Raw genomic sequence first — 18,696 nt, forward strand, 5'->3', positions numbered from 1 at the left:
GGTGAAAAAAATCTACCAGTGCTGAAGAAGTAATCCAAAGTATTTAGAATACATTACTGACTTTGAGTAATGTACCGGAATATGTTACAAATTACATTTTACAGCATGTATTCTGTAATCTGTAGTGGAATACATTTCAAAAGTAACCCTCCCAACCCTGGTAAGCGCATATAACGAGAGAAGATGTGCGTAATTTCTTTAGCACATCCATGTTTAATTAGACTTAAATGTTTCTTTTTTTGTTGTTTTGAATTGACTGTAAAAAACAGAAAGGGTATTAAAAGAGACATAATTCAATGACATATGGATCCGTGGATCTCGTCTTTGGACACTTAGAACAAGTTAAACCACACTTTTACTCTCAAGGTTCTCTGTGCTAATAACTTTTTCTCCACTAAACTACTCAATTACTGGTTAGTGAAATCTGAATATTTACTAGCCAGTGGCTAATCATAATCATTTTTAGTCGCATAGCTTGAGATCTGGTTGCACATGCAAATGATTTACTTGTATTATAGAGGGTTGCCACTTAGAGTGAAGATTGTTCTTGGGATTTAAGAAAGAAGTCATCCTAGTTGTCTCTGCACATTAAACTGGGGCAGGAGAATGTACAGTATTTTAGCAAAGAGAAATTTACACACTTCACATTTAAGCCTCAGCAAGTGTCATGTGTGCTAATCGTAAACTGTGAACTTCATTTCCAACTGTCATGTAGCATCCTGGACATTCTCAGAGGGGAGGCTAAGATTCTTGAGGGTCTTCATAACCTTGGCATTAGAGGAAACAGCTTTAGTAAGTTCCTGCATTTACCAACAGCGTCCACTGTGGAGGACAGTTATGCTCTGGACATCCGCAACTCTGCCATAATGGTGAGACACGAAAGACTATTTGAGTGTAGTAATAGAGCTCAACAAAGAGTTCCGGAGGTAGAATGCTACTTTTGAATTAAATGTTGTGATTCATCTGAGAGCTGCTTAGTTTGCTTCCATGCTCCGAACTCTTTATTGAAGACTGTTTTAATGCTGTTGGAGAAAATGAATGTAACTGAGGCTGCCACCACTGGGCTCTTTTCTGTTCTTGAATCAAAGAGTCATTGACAGTTTAACAAATTCTTTTTTATTTTATTTTTTTCTAGTGGGTTAATGATATTGAGAAGGACTCCATGTATCGTCACTGGCCCTCAAGTCTCCAGGAGCTCATTAGAGCAACATTTCCTGGTGTTATTCGACAATTACGCCGTAACATCTTTAACCTGGTGAGTAGAATCCATTACTCACCAGGCTGAAATCCAGCTGTGTGTGCATTACAACACTAAGCTGAAATCCAGCTGTGTGTGCAGATTCGTCTTTGAATGTTTAGCCCTTATTTATATTTCATAAACTAAAAGCATTATTCTTTTAGCACTGATGCAGACCTGTTTTGTTTTAATTTGTTAATTATAATGCTTAATTGTAAGCTTGTTGTTAGAATCTCAGCTCATTGTGTGATTTAGACGATTGGCTTACTTTCAAGTATATCTTAAATTGGTATAAAAAGATTTAGGAGGTGTCGCTTTTTTCCAATAGGGTCTTATTTTTTTTTTTTTTTTTACTTTGACACAAAAATTGGTCAGATTGTCTTAGTAAACCATGTTTTTATAATTGTCATTGCTTTATTTATTGATAGAAAGTTGAAAAGCTGTTTGTTATTTTCAGGTTCTGTTTCTTGACCCGACACAAGAAGAGAGCATTGAACTGGTGAAATTAGCAGAACTGTTTTACAAACATAAGATTCCTCTCAGGTGTGGGCACTTTTACTCAATAACAGTATGTGTTTAACATTTTACAAGAATATTTTTCTTTGGGCTCCTGTTTCTGGGTTTATTTTACGATAATAACCAGCTCACTCTACATTATCCCTAACTTAACATTCAACAAACAAACCTTATTATATTATCTGAATCTACATGAACCCTTCAGTATTCAGTATTCACCCCCATTGTATTCAGTTTACTTTATTGTTTGTAGTAGCAGTTCATAGCATATATTTTATATACATTTGTGTTTTTTTGTGTTTTAGGATTGGATTTGTGCTGGTTGTCAATACAGATGAAAGGGTGGATGGATATTTGGATGCAGGTGTTGCTCTCTACAGACTTTTGAACTACATCTCAGAGGAGTATGATGAAACACAAGCTTTCACATCCATGGTGTCAGTGAGTATATTTAATGATTGCTGTGACTCTATTTGAACATTAGTTTAGCATGTGTTCCCTTACAAATAGGGCTGGGCGATATTTCAAATATTCATGATATAATTGCGATGATTTTGCTGGCAATATAAAATTAAGCAATGTCATGAATATTGAGATGTTTTTAATGTACTTTTTATTTGGCCTACTTTCAGTAGAGTACTTTCATGATCCTTCAGGTCTGCATAATTAATCAAAATAACATAAAAATAGCGATATGGTCATATGTGATTATAAAACTGGCTACGATTAAAGACAGATAAACATACCCTGCATCTGAAATCGTGTTCTGTCAGATTATGTACTGTATTTGATGATGGATGCACTTCTTGGGTGATAAAACAGTACATTCATTAGGTATTATGAATAGAAACTGGACATACTTAATTCTGGAACATAGGCATTGAACTGTGACCTGAATAAATGTCATAATAATAGCAATAATAATAATAACGGTTTTGTTAAACAAGCACAATTTAAGGAACAGCTTTCTTGGTATATACACTGATGAGTCAAAACATTATGACCACCTGCCTAATATGCAGTTGGTCCTCCGCGTGCCGCCAAAACAGCGTCGACCCGCCGAGGCATAGACTCCTGAAGGTGTCCTGTGGTATCAGATCCTTAAAGTCTAGTAAGTTGCATGGATCAGACCTGTTGGTACAGCACATCATACAAATGCTCAATCGGATTTAGATCTGGGGAATTTGGAGGCCAGGGCAACATCTTGAACTCTTCATCATGTTCCCGAACAATGTGTGCAGTGTGGCAGGGTGCATTATCCTGCTGAAAGAGGCCACTGCCATCAGGGAATACCAATGCCATGAAGGGGGGTACCTGGTCTGCAACGTGTCAAATTGATGTCCACATGAATGGCTGGACCCAGGGTTTCCCAGCAGAATATTGCCCAGAGCATCTCACTCCCTCCACCGGCTTGTCATGTTCCCACAGTGCATCCTGGTGCCATTACTTCCCCAGGTAAACAGCACACATGTACACAACCGTCCACGTGATGTAAAAGAAAACGGTACTCATTGGACCAGGCGACCTTCTTCCACTGCTCCAAGATCCATTTCCAATGCTCACGTGCCCATTGTAGATTCTTTCGATGGTGGACAGGGGTCACCGTGGGCACTCTGACCAGTCTGCAGCTACACAGCCCCGTACACAGCAGGGATGATGTGCACTTTGTATTGTGACATATTCCTCACGTAGCATTCATTAAAATTCTCTGACACTGTGTCTGTTGGTTCAGACCAGACAGGATAGCCTTCGTTGCCCTCGCGCCTTGGGTGCCCAACACCCTGTCACCGGTTTGTGGTTTGTCCCTCCTTGGACCACTGTCGGTAGGTACTCACCACTGCTGACCGAGAGCACCCCACAAGCCTTGCCGTTTCAGAGATGCTCTGACCCAGTTGTCTGGCCATAACAATTTGGCCCTTGTCAAAGTCGCTCAGGTCTTTGCTCCTGCCCATTTCTCTTGCATTCAGCATGTTGACTATGAGAACTGATTATTTGCTTATTGTCTAATCTACCCAGACATTGACATGTGGCCTTGTTAGGAGATGATCAATGTCTAAAAACGATCTAAAATGGTTGGTCAAGAGTACAATCAAATCAAATATTTCAAATCAGCAGTCAAATCTGACAACAATGGTATCATAAATTGTGCTTCTTTAGCTTAGATCACACTAAAAGTCCATCTAATGTGCATGTGCATTCTCAAGCTGACTGACAGGTGATGTCTGTATCTAAAAGGTGATTGACTGTGTATCCTCTAAGGCGGGACTTCTTTTTCTACATCAGCCAACTTGGGCGTTCCAATTTCTCCCATTTATTTTAATACAAATGCTCAATCTCTGGCTAAATAGTCTCTGAATTAGCTGCCTGGGAGCATTCCAAAGATGGCCGCTGAGTGGACTGTCTTGCCTTTAAAGTTGATTTGTACTTCATTATCTCTATGGAAATAGTAGGTCATCCGGGTATTTCTGGCTTACTGTTTAGTGAATACTGAGGATTCGGACATACTACTCAAATGACATACTGTTTTTGTCACATTATATAGTAGGGAAGTATGGATATTCGGACACATGGTCTGTGTGCGATTCAAAATAATCAGGTGAAGAGCTGTTCTGTGCACACGAGGGGATTAATGGGCTCGTGTTTTAGTGCTTTTAGACCAGTTCACATGCATTGTGAAAGAAAAGTACTGCATGTTCAAACATTTGCGCAATTCCAAACATTAGTAACCACTACAAGTTATTATACAAATCTACAAACACCGCACAGTATAACAGAAATGAAGATGACAGCATTTCACCAGATGTGGAACATTGTAAACTGTCAAATACACACTGCACTTTCTTTCAGTGTCAAAATAAAAGCTCCAGGTGAAGGTGAAGTAAATAGGACAGAATTATATGACTTTTATATAAAACAAATCTAATCCTTAAAATAATGATGACTGAATAATTCAGTATTATATTATAATAATAAACTTGACTGGGTCACACAGTAATAATTTAGTATTATGCAATATTTAACTGGATTCAAAAAAATAAGTGGAGTAGTTTTAATTTTAAATTATAGAGATATAATTTTTGTAGCCATATCTCCCAGCCCTTCATACACAATAAGTGTGATATTTTAGAGCTTTATTTTAAGCACCATAATAGAATATATGTAGCTGCATACAGCTTTCTGTTCATGACATAATTTGTATAGACTTGGAAGCCAGAGACTTGTGACCCATCTACTTATGAGGCTGTGAATGGCTTTGACAGTGTTCTGTGAATGTAATGTACAATTTGGCCATTATTTTCAAGTGAGCTTTTCATGTCGCATGCAGATATATAACAGGGTGGAAGTCGGGGAGACTCTGTCAATGGATACAGTCCCTGCATATCTGAAAAAAACATTTCCCAAAGCAAATGCTGCCAGAATTATCGGAGTGGACTCAAGCTATGATGACAACAGAAAGGTAGTATAATTTCACAGTGTTATGCCCTCAGGAACAAATGAAAATGCCAAATGAAGCTGCTGTGTGTAATTTTATCCAAGTTTAACGTGCAGAGACAATAAGGAAGCCATCTGTAGTTTGACTTCCTGAAGAGTGTAAACACTGTGGCTCTTCGGACAACTTCGGAATCCACCAATAGTCTTGTGTTTTGGTTGTGCTACCCCTGTTTGGTGCTGTTAGGGCACAGAAATTACACTGTAGGTTTAACGTTCATACCAAGTACCAAGTAGCTCTTGTTGGTTGTAATGCAGACATTTCAATGCATGTTTAAATGTTATAATGGGGGTCTGAATGTTTTTAAATAATTGCAAAATCTTGCTTGTCAAACATTTCTTAGCCAATTCTATGTCTCCCTGTTGAAACATGGATGTCATTGAACCTTTGCTTTTAGGCTGGAGGAGAGTTTTATAGGAAGAGTGGTTTAGGTGCCGTACCGGTGGCTGTGTTCAATGGTGTTCCACTCAGTAGTGAGGAGATGGACCCAGAGGAGCTGGAGACGGTTCTACTGCAGCGCATCATGGAAACTACCAACATCTTCCAGAGAGCTGTCTTCACGGTATTCTACCTTTATTTAGTTTGTACTGCCTTTCTTCATTACAGACACTATAGGATATATGATATATATGAAACTTAATGAGGTATCCACCTGAGATGCTTTTAAACAGTATTGAAGGAGTTTCAATGTATGCTGAGATCCTGTTGGCTGTTTATGCTTCACTCTACAGACCAATACATCCATTTAAAGGACTTACAAAACAAAAATGAGCTTTGTAAGAAATTCTTCTGTAGATTATGTAGACACAATTTTTATTTGTCTACAAAACTAATTTTTAAGAATATAAGCATTTAGATCAAATTCAGTCAAGGGTGTCCCTTTTAGTGCCATGTGGAAACATTTTTTCCCAATAATTTCTGTTGCAGCTTTTTCAAAAACAATATTCAGAGTTCTTTTTTTTTTTACACAATCATAATGGCAGTGAAATGTTTCTTCGTGCAGACCATCTTGACTGTAATCTTTTAATGTGGTTGGTTTGCAAACTGAGCAGTTTCCTCATATATACAGGGTCAAATCACTGAAGGTGTTGATGTGGTGGACTACCTGATGGAGCAGGCCAATGTAGTACCCCGTATCAACCCTCTGATTCTGAACTCTGAGAGGAGATATCTGGATTTCACTGCCTCACCAGGTAACCCCTTAGTAATTAAGGTACCTGAGATCACCATTAATGGAATATTCCGGGTTCAATACAAGTTAAGCTCAATCAACAGCATTTGTGGCATAATAGTGATTACCACAAAAATTAATTTAGACTCGTCCCTCCTTTTCTTCAAAAATAGCAAAAATCTAGGTAACAGTGAGGCACTTACAATGGAAGTGAATAAATAAAAAAATAAAATACATTTTTGTGGTAATCAACATTATGCCACTAAAACTGTCAATTGAGCTTAACTTGTATTGAACCCAGAATATTCCTTTAATAATCTCAGTCGCCATCACTGTTGAATCATCACCGTCACAATCTCTACAATCCCCATCACAATAACATTATCGAGGCATCATCACCATCATTTTACATCATTACCACTGTCTTTTTAATATTTGTTTTTAAATATCTGAATTATTTCTGTTATTATTAAACTAACAGTGGTAGATGACTGGGATGACACCACTGTGTTCTCATACATGGACTCCAGAGACAAAACAGCAGTTGTCTCTAAGAAAATGAAGTATTTCATCAGAGATGGTGAGTCAGGAGGAGATATTAAAGTAGACATAGTTTTCCTTGTGCTCTGCTCAGAGAAATCAATATCCTAATAATCAAATGATGAAAAACAGTAATTAAAAAAAAAAAGCTGCCAAAGCTGCTCAAACATGCATTATTCTCATGTAATGTTTTTTCTTCTCCTGTAGAGGAGGAGGTAATGTACGGAGTGACCATGTGGATTGTAGCGGATATTGAACAGGCCTCTGGGAGGCAGTTGCTGTGGAACACATTGAAACATATGGTAAGCTACTGCAGTTTTTATTTCCAATTAGTTGTATCCACAGGAAACACATCTTTAGAGAGCTAAGAGACAAGTGCTTCATAGTAATTAATCTGAGAACAATTCATCTTTGAAGGCATTCTTATGGTGTTGGTTAATGAACAAGCAATAAAATCTGAAATACCTGAAATGCTGTGGATTCCCATTTAATTGAGTGCATATTAAAAAAAGAATTCTCATAAAAACAGATTCATTACATAACATGAATTTATAGTTTTATATTCTAAATGATTCAAAGCATACATTCACAATCTGTGCTGTTTAACATAGAAGTAAACTTATCAACACCATAAGAGAACATCACCCTTGATAGCTTCTTTTGCAATATGTCACTTAAAAGCAGATGATTCCACAATGTTTATGATGATTGAATGTTACAATAAAACATGATGCTTTGCATAAGATGATGCGCTATTTTTCACAGATGAATTTCTGCTTTATGGGATATGTTGTATTTCAAACCACTGTAGTTGATATATAAAAATGTGTCACCTGCCCTGTATCACAAAACATGTCTCTTGTTAAACACTATTTTAAACATATCAAAACATTGTAAATGGGCTGTTCGCAGCTAAATTGTCACCAAAAAAAACTGTTAGATCAGATGATCTGTGACTTATTTTGTTAATTAACCTGACCCAGATCATGTAAGCCACTTAGAATTGCATAAATGTTACTGGTTTGCTGTGTGCTTCTTATGAGCGAGTCTCTGATTGACAGTGTTTGCTTGCAGAAATCCAGCGGCTCTAACTGTCGTGTTGGGCTGATCAATAACCCCAGTGGAAAACCAACTGAAGACAACAGCGGTCTGTATCGAGCCATATGGGCTTCACTCCTCACCCAAAGCAGCAAGAACACGCTCGACTTCACTTTAAAACTCCTCAAAGAAGAAAATGTTGAGCTCCTCAAACAAGGCACCAAGATTAAGCACTTACTTAAACAGGTCAGTGGAGTGTGAAATGTGGTGTCTGGGTAATGTGGGATTATGTGCAGAACATTTTGAGTAGGGCTTTATCTGAAGTCCAGCCCTCCTTTTCTTTTCCAAATTCTTTTTCTTCTTTTTTTATCTTTGAATTTATTATGTTCCTTGAGTTGTCTTCTTTCTCTCCTGTCAGTCGGATTGCAGTGCTGGAGAGTCTGTTGCAGAGTTGCAGATTCTTGTGGTTTTTTCTTGTCTTTTAAACATTACAACCCATCAACGTTACCTTCCAAATGTCTGTTGTAAATCTGATGGTTCTGGCTCTAAAATCTGATTGGCTGAGCAACGTTCAAAGCCATAGACCACGTTTACATGCACTTAAAGGAATAGTTCACCCAAAAATGAAAATTTGCTGATAATTTACTCACCTTCAGGCCATCCAAGATGTATCTGAGTTTCTTTCTTCATCAAAACAGAATTTAAGACTTTTAGGATTTCATTTCAGGCCTCCTCCTCTAAACAATGCAAGTGAATGTACTCCATTTTTTGACGGTCCAAAATGCATATTTAGGGTGCATCAAAATAATCCACACAACTCCAGTCGACAAATAAAGTTCTTCTGAACCCAATCGATTGATTTATTTTGAGAAACAAAACAATACTTATATACTTATTAACTACAAATGTTCACTTTTGACATAAGCTCGTTGGTAAGGTCACGCGTCACGTGGAGGAGTCAGGAAGCACATCATTGTTTACATTGTTTTTTTTTTTATTATTTGGAAATTATATTTTATTTTATATTGTTTTGAAATTGTTTTGGTTTGTGAACGGCGCTTGGTCTGTGCTCTGTGCAAGTTTCTATTGTAAACAATGACGCGCTTCCTGACTCCTCCACGTGACGTGTGACCTTACCAACGAGCTTACGTCATCCCTCTCATGAGTGCACGTCACAGAGATGTACGGAAGCGAACATTTGTTGTTAAAAAGTATATAAGTATTATTTAGTTTCTAAAAATAATCAATCGTTTGCATTCAGAAGAACTTTATTTGTCAACTGGAGTCGTGTGGATTATTTTGATGCACCCTAAATATGCATTTTGGACCATCAAAAAATGGAGGACATTCACTTGCATTGTGTAGAGGAGGAGGCCTGAAATGAAATCCTAAAAGTCTTAAATTCTGTTTTGATGAAGACATTTTTTGGGGGGTGAACTACTCCTTTAAGATAACCATATATTCCAAGGTTTTTGGAGAAAACTGTGTTCTGAAACATCATGTAAATGAGAATGCCATTTGAGGAACTAAAATAAGCATTTTTAACAGACCCAGGTTTCTCACGGAGAACGCAGTTTATTTTACCATGTGTAAACGCATCAGCTGAGTTCTTAAAGGTTTTTGAAAAGTGTGTGTGTAAGCAGGACAGACCGGATAACTTGACGTCATAGGATGGAGCCATACATCATATCAGCAAGTCAATACAGGGGGAAGAATTCAACATTTCTGGGAGTACAGTGGGAAAAGAGAAAAGCACATACACTATAAAATATACCCATTTATACATAGCAATATTCTCTCATTAATTACTCACCCTCATGCCATCCCAGATGTGTATGACTTTCTCAGACTTTCTTTCTTCTGCAGAACACAAACAAAGATTTTTAGAAGAATATCTCAGCTCAGTTGGTCCTTACAATTCAAGTGAATGGTGACTAGACCTTTGAAGCTCCAAAAATCACATAAAGGCCAAATAAAAGTAATCCATAAGACTCCACTGGTTAAATCCATATCTTCAGAAATATGATAGGTGTGGGTGAGAAACAGATCAATATTTAAATCCTTTTTTTACTATAAATCTCCACTTTCACTTTCACATTCTTTCACATTTTAAAAGTGAAAATGGAGATTTATGTTAAAAAAAATATTTAAAATGTATCTGTTTCTCACCTACACGTATCATATAGCGTTTGAAAATATGGATTAAACCACTGGAGTAGTTAATGCAGCATTTCATTTACACAGAAACAGTCCCTAAAACCACATTTTACCTCAAACTTTTAACAAAAGTGTTCTCTGAGATGAGTGACATATAGAGGCACATGTCCTCCCTTGTGTCCTTCAAAGCACACAGCATCATATACACACTTTTAACTGCTGCTTCCTGGAATCACCAAGAGAATATGAGACACAAGCAGGGTCTCTCTTCCTCTCTCAGGTTTTCCCTTACCACATCCAATGAAAACCGCTCAACCACTCAAAAATGTTCTCAAACTCACAGACAACTGCATTTCTGGAAATGGCAACCTGGTACCGTGAAATCTAGGATCTTATTGACAGAGTATTACAATTCTCAGAAAGAATGACTGGTCTGTCAGGCTCATAAAGAGCTTTTCTTCCTAATCCTCTTGTTATTTCATTGTCTGTTACTGTCTTTCGCTCTCTCTCATGCTCCTCCTATTTATTTCATGTAATGTATAAGATAAGATAAGATAGAAAATGTTCCATTTATCCCAGCATTCTTGAGTATTATTGATGTTAGTTGAAGATAGGCAAAGAGAGAGATGTTTGGTTCCATGAGAGCTCTTGCCTGAGCCCTGTAATGGCTATATTATTGGATGGCAGGGAGACATGTTGTGCTGATATTAGCATTTTCTCCCCGCTCCTAAGGGGCAAATGTTGGAAACACTAATAATCTGACTCTGCAAAGCATGTACACCCGAGATTTGTTATCGGCAGTGAAGTCATTTTTTAATTACAAGTCTGATAAATGAAAATGTTTAGTGATTGATTAACGCTACATGGTTTCCCATGGTGACACATTTTTCATGGACCTAACTAACTTGTTATTCCACTCAAAATACAGAAATGACTGCACTTGCACATGTGCCCCCTTTGGTTATCAATAACTCATTGATTGAATATTTCCTCATTGCAGTGTAATCAAAAACAGACTAATGAGCCAATAGTTTTTTTCCGACCACATTTTCTTTAGTAAAGCTGTTGGTTTGGTTGCTTAGCCCAAAACTTGGTTCACTCAAGATTCCACCCCCATTCCCCTGCCTAGATCGTCTCTTTTCACATCATTGATTGTTGGTTGAACCATTGCATCATCAACGTTATTAGTACTACCATGAGTACAAGCAGAAGCTGTTTACCATTGTATCTAGGTAACGACTTTGCTTTCACATTAATTGCTGCGAATCCCAGATGACCTTTTCAAGCGGACTGGGTCCACATCCACACTAATTAGCTTTTTGTTTGAAAATGCATTCATTTTGCTACGTTTTGGCCTACTGTCCACACTGAGACTGTTTTTGCCAGCGAAAACAAAGCTTTTTGACTCTCCCAAATGGATACATTTGAAAACACCAACTTTGCATTGTAGTGTGGACTGAGAAACCTGAGATATTCGAAAACAATGACGAATTTGTTGTCATCTGACGCATATCCATATGATCCAGTCATATGTTCCATTCAACCCAAAATAATCAAGATGGCGGCCCATGTTGTAGTGGTGTTGTTGTGCCTGCTTTTCACCTTGATAGCATTGTTAAAGATAAATGTCAGCTTGTACAAGCTTCACATTGCGTTCCTTCAAAGGAGATGGGAAGTTTACTCGGAATTGCTGTCCAGCAGCAGAACATGAGGACAACTGCGTTTCAGACCATTAAGGCTCAGGGGCTGGTTACTGGAAGGTCGCTGATTTGATCCCTGCAAGGAGCAGGCATACCCTTGATCAACTAAGACACTTAATTCCAGGTTACTCCAGGGGAACTGTAATAAGTTCATGGCAACATTTTATGACAACATTGCGTGAAAATTACAGAAACAATTAGATCCTTCTCTCTTCATGTGACACTGATGACTTTTTTTACACAGATGTTTACACTAATTTCCTATATGTTTAAATGTTAAATGTGTGTTTGATATCCTGTAGGGAATGGACCAGGATGCCTTTGAGAAGAAGTTCAACACGATGGAGGTGGACTTCCTTCACAGCCAGCAGAAGTTCTGTAAGGAAGTTCTGAAGCTGAAAGCTGGACAGAGAGCTGTGGTTAGCAACGGCAGGGTGAGACCCATAAACACCCCCTCGTCCTTTAGACACCTAAAGAACATTTCCATAGGAGTTATGAAATCATTTATAACATAATGACCTGCAGTATGTACCACTGATCTGGATGATAAATAGTCTGAACTGCAAGGTCTCACCAGTTGGTCCTTCATATGGGCTGCTGTTTTTGTTGACTCAGTATTAAGCATTCTGCCTGGCCTGTCCTAACCTGTAAGGAGAGGAGGAGAGAGATGCAGCCTGGCATTAATTCTCCAGTGTCCACTCAGCATCCACTGCTGCAGGGGCCACAGGTTACTTAGAACTGCCGAACTTTCAGAATGCTGCGCTTTCTCAGCAGCGTCATTGTTGACAAGCAAGCACAAAACTGGCTACAGGCTGAAACATCAGTGACACGTCCAATCATTTTCCAACATAAAGGAAAGTGAACCTCAGAATATGTCCTCATCTTAAAACAGCTGTGGTTAAATAATCCCTTTAGTTTTTTTTTTTTCTTGGAATTTGTAAAATAATGGATATAATATAAAATTGGGATGGTAATATACTGTATCTCAGTATTTTTTAGTCTTTTGATGATATTCAATATAAACTCACTGAGTACTTTATTAGGAACACGTACCTGTACACCTGCTTATTCATGCGATTATCTAATCAGCCAGTCGTGTGGCAAATTATGCAGATACGGGTCAGGAGCTTCAGTTAATGTTCACATCAACCATCAGAATGAGGACACATTTTTATCTTAGTGATTATGGCCGTGGCATGATTGTGGCGCCAGATAGGCTGGTTTGAGTATTTCTGTAACTGCTGATCTCCTGGGATTTTCACACACAATAGTTTCTCAAACTGGTGCCAAAAACAAAAAACATCCAGTGATCGGCAGTTCTGCTGATGGAAATGCCTTGTTGATAAGAGGCTATGGTAACTCAGATAACCCCTCTGTACAATTGTAGTGAGCAAAATAGCATCTGAGAACTCATTTCCACCTAGTATTACGATGCGTCTCTGGTGATCCAATCACATGTGGTCAGGTGAGACACATCACTGTTTACACCTGGTCACTTAAATGCATGTCCTGTGAACACTTGTGTTCGGATTTGGAGGGGTGGGTCTCTGTTTCGTGACAACATACATCAGCCAAAATGTTTTGGGGTAGACAGCTAAATTTACCTACTTATATTTTATTAAAACATTTTTAAATGAAAAATGGCACACAGGAACTTCATATGTGAGTGATGTAAACAAATTCCTAAATCTGTGTTGTAAACCGATTAATTAAAATGGACAGTTCGATAGAACTGATTGGCAGAAATTAACCATACTTCCCAAATCTAACAGCATTTTTGTTAAAACAGTGTCACACTCGCAGTACAAGGAGGGGGTGCAACATTAGCTGACTGACACGTCTTTAGAAGACTTAACTGGACAAATAAACTAATTAAGATCACTGTGATATTCCCAATTCATTATGTCATTCAGCCCTATATAAAACAAAGTCATAAAGACATAAACAATAGTTACGGTTCATTACTCTTGGCTAATTGACTCTACATTTGTAACTGTAAAAGGTTTAATGTTACAGTTTAGATTTGTCACATCCACAGCAAATGAGATGGTCTGCTAGTCAAATGAAAAACAAAATTATGCAAAAAAAAAAAAATAGCAAGAAATGGAGAACTGATTAGCTTTCAGTTTGTGTGTTAAAATGTCCAGAGTACATTCAGGGTGAAAGCACATTGATATTAAAAAGCCTGAGTTGACAGTGATTCTTTTTATATGATTAGAAACAGAATTAGGCTGCATTTGTATGACCATCTGGCACAGAGAGAGCTATGGCGGGTGACCTTACTTTGATTAGCAGTAAAAATGGTCTGCCGTTGACACGCATACAGATTAGCATCTTTGTCACCTTAGCATGTGGTTTTGGAAGGGTGCAGAGAATTGTAGTAAAAGTTCTATTCGGGCTGTGGCACAGCAGTTGGTGCTCTGACACATTGGATGACACATGCGGGTGACACAAATTAATGTCCTGGTGGTAACGTGGCCCACCCAATCATGAGCTTGGCCCATCACAGAAATCACACCCACCCCCACTTCTGTACAGCCCCCATTTAGAGTACTATTGCCCACCTTAAATGTTAGAGTTGGAGCTGGGCCTGGTCCCAAACCGATTCCCCCTCTCTCTTCCCAATTATTTCATGTACCCTCTTCACTGTAACTGTGTTATTAACAGGCAAAAGCCCCATAAAGTTCTAAATGTTATGTCCGTCTTTGAGAAAAAGTCTAGTAAAAGCACCTGTCTCCTTTGTCTCTTTCGTTTCCTCTGTCTCAGTCAGCTCTCTTTTTCACATAAGTGATTCCTTTGGTCTCTCATCACTTACAGTATGGTTTATGTCTTTAGATCCTGGGCCCGTTCGAGGAGGAAGAGGAGTTTAGTGTGGAAGATTTCGATCTGCTGGAGAAGATCACATTGCGTACTTCAGCTGAAAAGATCAAACCCAAGATCAAGCAGATGAAATTGAATGCCCAAAAGTATGCCCATGTTTTATTTGTGGTGCCATGCAAATATTTTTTTATTCTCTTGAGATTAAGCGATGAGAAACTGTAAATTGATATGGCAGTGTCGTTTGTAAGCGAGATCTCTGCAACAGTCTTCATTAAGAGAGTTAATGAGGGAGAACTGAAACCTGTTTCTGCTCTTCTCAGGGCCAGTGATCTAATCATGAAAGTGGATGCTCTCCTCACTGCAGCACCCAAAGGAGAGGCCAGAAAAGAGGTCAAATTTCTTAAGGACAAGCACAGGTGCAGTACTGAGCTCAAGCTTTTCCTTGCCTTCCTTCCTTACATCCTAGTGTGGACTCTCATTGCAGAAATACTTTAGATTCCAATCACATTTTACTGTCCAAATAAGGGAATGCACGGCACGTTTGAGTGTCTCATTCAATTGACCTCTGTACCGCAGACCTCACTGAGTGCAGCTCCTGAAGATCACGTGAAGATTAACTGCTTCTGAACTGGACTTGAAGCACTGTGATGCTCGCGCCGTCTGCAGAGTTTCACGCCAGACTCCTACAAAATATAAGCAAGGATTTTAGTGAATGCAAAGCGCTCCGGTTTCCCTTTAATTTCATATTTCGATCATATAATGGCAAATGTTATTTGTCATTGTGTGTTCTTACGTGGAGCCCTGCATCATGCCCAAGATGATAGCATGAAGAAACACAGAATCTCAAAAGTCTTTTTTAATGTAAAATAAGGGCTTGTGGGTTTAATCGTAGGGCCTTCAAGTAACGTGTGAAAGTGAAGAATTTCGGATAGAAATATTTTGCTATTGCATACTTTAATATATTATAATATAATATTATAGCTATTCAGGTTGGCTGGGTTCCAACAACAACAGTATAAATGCAAAATGGACCAAGACTAAAGTTGACCAAAAAGAAAGAGATATTTTAGTCATTTGAATTATTTTGATATTTAAAATATAATTTTTATAATGTAATACATACGTTTTTAAAGCCTTAAAGGAAATCATTATTTAATATGAATAAATGACTTCTAAACATACACCTATGACAAAAGCATGACAATTTGTGTGACAAGTAATCGTCATAATCGTGAAAGCCCTAAAACAGACAATTAATCATCATAATCGCAATTATTTGTTGGACAAATAATCATCAGCCAAATTTCATAATCATGACAGCCCTAGTTGCCATGGCTTTGATCATCTCCTGCCATAATTTATGCAGTTTTATCTTTCTTGTGATGCTGAAGTACATGCATTATCACTTACTTAAAATCTTTTATTTGGGTTTTTCATTTATGCAACACTTTCACTATAACTGCCAATATTTCAACTTGACCAAATTTGTCTTCTTACAGTGTTCTTAAACTAGCACAGCGGGAAGATGAGGTGTTCTTTGATGTGGTTGCTATTGTGGATCCTCTCTCTAGAGACGCACAGAAGTTGGCTCCCCTATTGATTGTATGTACATGCTCTCTGTTGTTGAGTCTTCTTAGGTTTATTAATGTGTGCAGTAAACCAGTTCTAAGAGCTTATCATACATCAGGCATGTGTGTGCTGTGATTCAGCTGAAAGAAAATGTGTTTTCAGACTAACAAATTTATAGTTCTTTATTGCCTGGGCTGCCTGCAAAAATGTTACAAAAATGGAAAAATTGCCACCAAAACATGCAAGTGTATTGTGTGTACTATGTGCTATAAATTTAGAAAGCACTTGAAAAAGTGTGACTACCTCATCTGGATGTGGCCCTATAGAGATTGACCTGGACTTTTAGAGCCATCCTTCCTGTGTGCATTGTTTGTTTGTGTTTGTGTGTGGGTAATAACCAGGCCATCTCCTCTGTGTGCAGGTGCTTGGTCAAGTGATCAATATGAAAGTGCAGATGTTCATGAACTGTCGAGCCAAGCTGTCTGAGATGCCCCTGAAGAGGTGAGAGCAAGAGCTTAATTAAACTTCAGCTCTGAGAGTGTCAGAGTAAACATACACACACACACACACACACACACACACACACGCGCACAGTTCATATCACACACGCGCAACAGCATCATCAACATTAGCATCAACATTATGTTGTTCAAAACCTGTATGACTTATTTTGTCCATGAAACACAAATGCAGAGTGATGACACTGCTCTTTCCCATACAGCGAAAGGATATAGTGACCAGGGTAGGGTTGCACCAGTGAGTGTAAAGTCTCACTGAAAGGGACAGTTCACCCAAAAATGAAAATTCTCTCATCATTTACTCACCTTCATGCCATCCCATATGTGTATGACTTTCTTTCTTCTGCAGAACACAAACAAAGATATTTAGAAGAATATCTCAGCTCTGTAGGTCCATACAGTGCACATGAATGGTGGCCAGAACTTTGAAGTTCCAAAAAGTATATAAAGGCAGCATAAAAATAATCCATATGACTCCAGTGGTTATATCCATATCTTCAAAAGCGATGTGATAGGTGTGGGTGAGAAACAGATCAATATTTAAGTCCTTTTTTGCTATAAAATTTCCTCCCTGCCCAGTAGGTGGCGATTTGCACGTAGAATACGAATTGCCAAAAACAAAAGAAGAATGTGAAAGTGGAGATTTATAGTGAGAAAACAACAAGAAATACCATGAAAGCAATCTATATGTGCACTATATTCTAAGTCTTCTGAATCCATACGATAGCTTTGTGTGAGAAACAGAACAAAACTGAAGTCATTATGGACTTAAAATGTCTGCCATACCTCCAATCACATTCATGCTTGTGCATATTCAAACCTGGCATATCATTACTTCGAACACAAATTGGTTCTGTGTGTCTTGTGACCTTTTTGGAGCTTGACAGCCACTGGTCTCTGTCTGAATTTGTTGTATATAAAATAACTGCATAAACATTCTCAAAATTGTGTTCCACGAAAGAAATAAAAATCATATTATTTTCAGAAATTCAAAAGATTTTTTTGTTTTTTATGTGAACTATCTCTTTAAAATCTGATGTTTAAGAATGAAAGTGGTGAAAGATACTTTAGCACAGCTATACTGTTCTAAGACCCCCATCTGCATTTGCATTGAGTGAATGAGTTCACATTGAATTTAACAGTGTTACGGAGAGAAGTTGATATGAACATTCAATTTGCAGGCAGTATCATACAAAAGCTTTACTGTAGTCACATAAAAAGGTTAATAAATAGCCATATTAAGTTTTCAGGAGTGTCTTCAGGAAGTATATCGATAAAAGAGTTTAGAATTGATGTCTCTTATTTGTTGTTATATCCTTCTTTGTCATTCTGGCAGCTTTTATCGATTTGTTTTGGAGCCGGATGTTTCCTTCTTTGGCAACAACACCCTTTCCCCCGGACCCATGGCCCGCTTTAGTGAAATCCCAGAATCCCCTTTGCTCACTCTCAATATGATCACCCCAGAGAGTTGGATGGTAGAGGCAGTCAGGAACCCATATGATCTAGACAACATCCACCTACAGGAGGTATTAATTCTGACTTTTTAGCACCGTAATGCGCTATAGAGTTGACTTTGTTACTTTTTCAATTGATCAGGTTTTGTTTAGGTAATATAAAGGCAGAAGGTAATAATATAATTTATATTTCTTCATTTAATTTTTTGGGCACTACATAATTCCCGTACTTGTTTCACATTATGTCATAGTTTTGATATTCTAAAATGTGGAAATTGTAATAATGATTAAGCTTTTGATTGGTAGTATATTATGTACGTTTACACATTTCTTCTGTTCACCTTGACCTGTGGTTTTCTTACACTCTGTACTTTGCCATTTCTTCTTTTTTTTTTTTTTTTATCTGTGTTCGGTTCTAATGTTTAATTTTAACTGATTGAATTGTTTTCTCAGCCAGAGCTCTCTAAAAAGAGTTGTTGAATATCA

General features: G+C 38.0%; 1 protein-coding gene and 1 non-coding gene across 5 annotated transcripts in view; both read left to right on the plus strand.

Annotated features, from left to right (window-relative positions):
• The window catches only part of LOC127447112 (UDP-glucose:glycoprotein glucosyltransferase 2-like), a 52,975-nt gene that overhangs the window by 13,379 nt on the left and 20,900 nt on the right, over positions 1-18,696 (plus strand). For all 4 annotated transcript variants that reach the window (XM_051708691.1, XM_051708692.1, XM_051708695.1 and 1 more), the window contains 16 exons: positions 716-869; positions 1,136-1,255; positions 1,695-1,780; positions 2,059-2,194; positions 5,079-5,210; positions 5,641-5,805; positions 6,313-6,436; positions 6,896-6,994; positions 7,162-7,256; positions 8,029-8,238; positions 12,152-12,283; positions 14,685-14,815; positions 14,990-15,085; positions 16,169-16,271; positions 16,660-16,739; positions 18,093-18,282. In XM_051708691.1, coding sequence (XP_051564651.1) covers positions 716-869; positions 1,136-1,255; positions 1,695-1,780; positions 2,059-2,194; positions 5,079-5,210; positions 5,641-5,805; positions 6,313-6,436; positions 6,896-6,994; positions 7,162-7,256; positions 8,029-8,238; positions 12,152-12,283; positions 14,685-14,815; positions 14,990-15,085; positions 16,169-16,271; positions 16,660-16,739; positions 18,093-18,282 — 2,053 coding nt within the window. The remainder of the gene's footprint in view (positions 1-715; positions 870-1,135; positions 1,256-1,694; positions 1,781-2,058; positions 2,195-5,078; positions 5,211-5,640; positions 5,806-6,312; positions 6,437-6,895; positions 6,995-7,161; positions 7,257-8,028; positions 8,239-12,151; positions 12,284-14,684; positions 14,816-14,989; positions 15,086-16,168; positions 16,272-16,659; positions 16,740-18,092; positions 18,283-18,696) is intronic.
• Positions 5,855-5,949, plus strand: LOC127447674 (small nucleolar RNA snoR27). The gene has a single exon (XR_007898410.1). It is a non-coding gene; the product is annotated as a small nucleolar RNA snoR27 (small nucleolar RNA).

This window comes from Myxocyprinus asiaticus, chromosome 10 (assembly GCF_019703515.2).
Source record: "Myxocyprinus asiaticus isolate MX2 ecotype Aquarium Trade chromosome 10, UBuf_Myxa_2, whole genome shotgun sequence".
Classification (NCBI taxonomy): Eukaryota; Metazoa; Chordata; class Actinopteri; order Cypriniformes; family Catostomidae; genus Myxocyprinus; species Myxocyprinus asiaticus.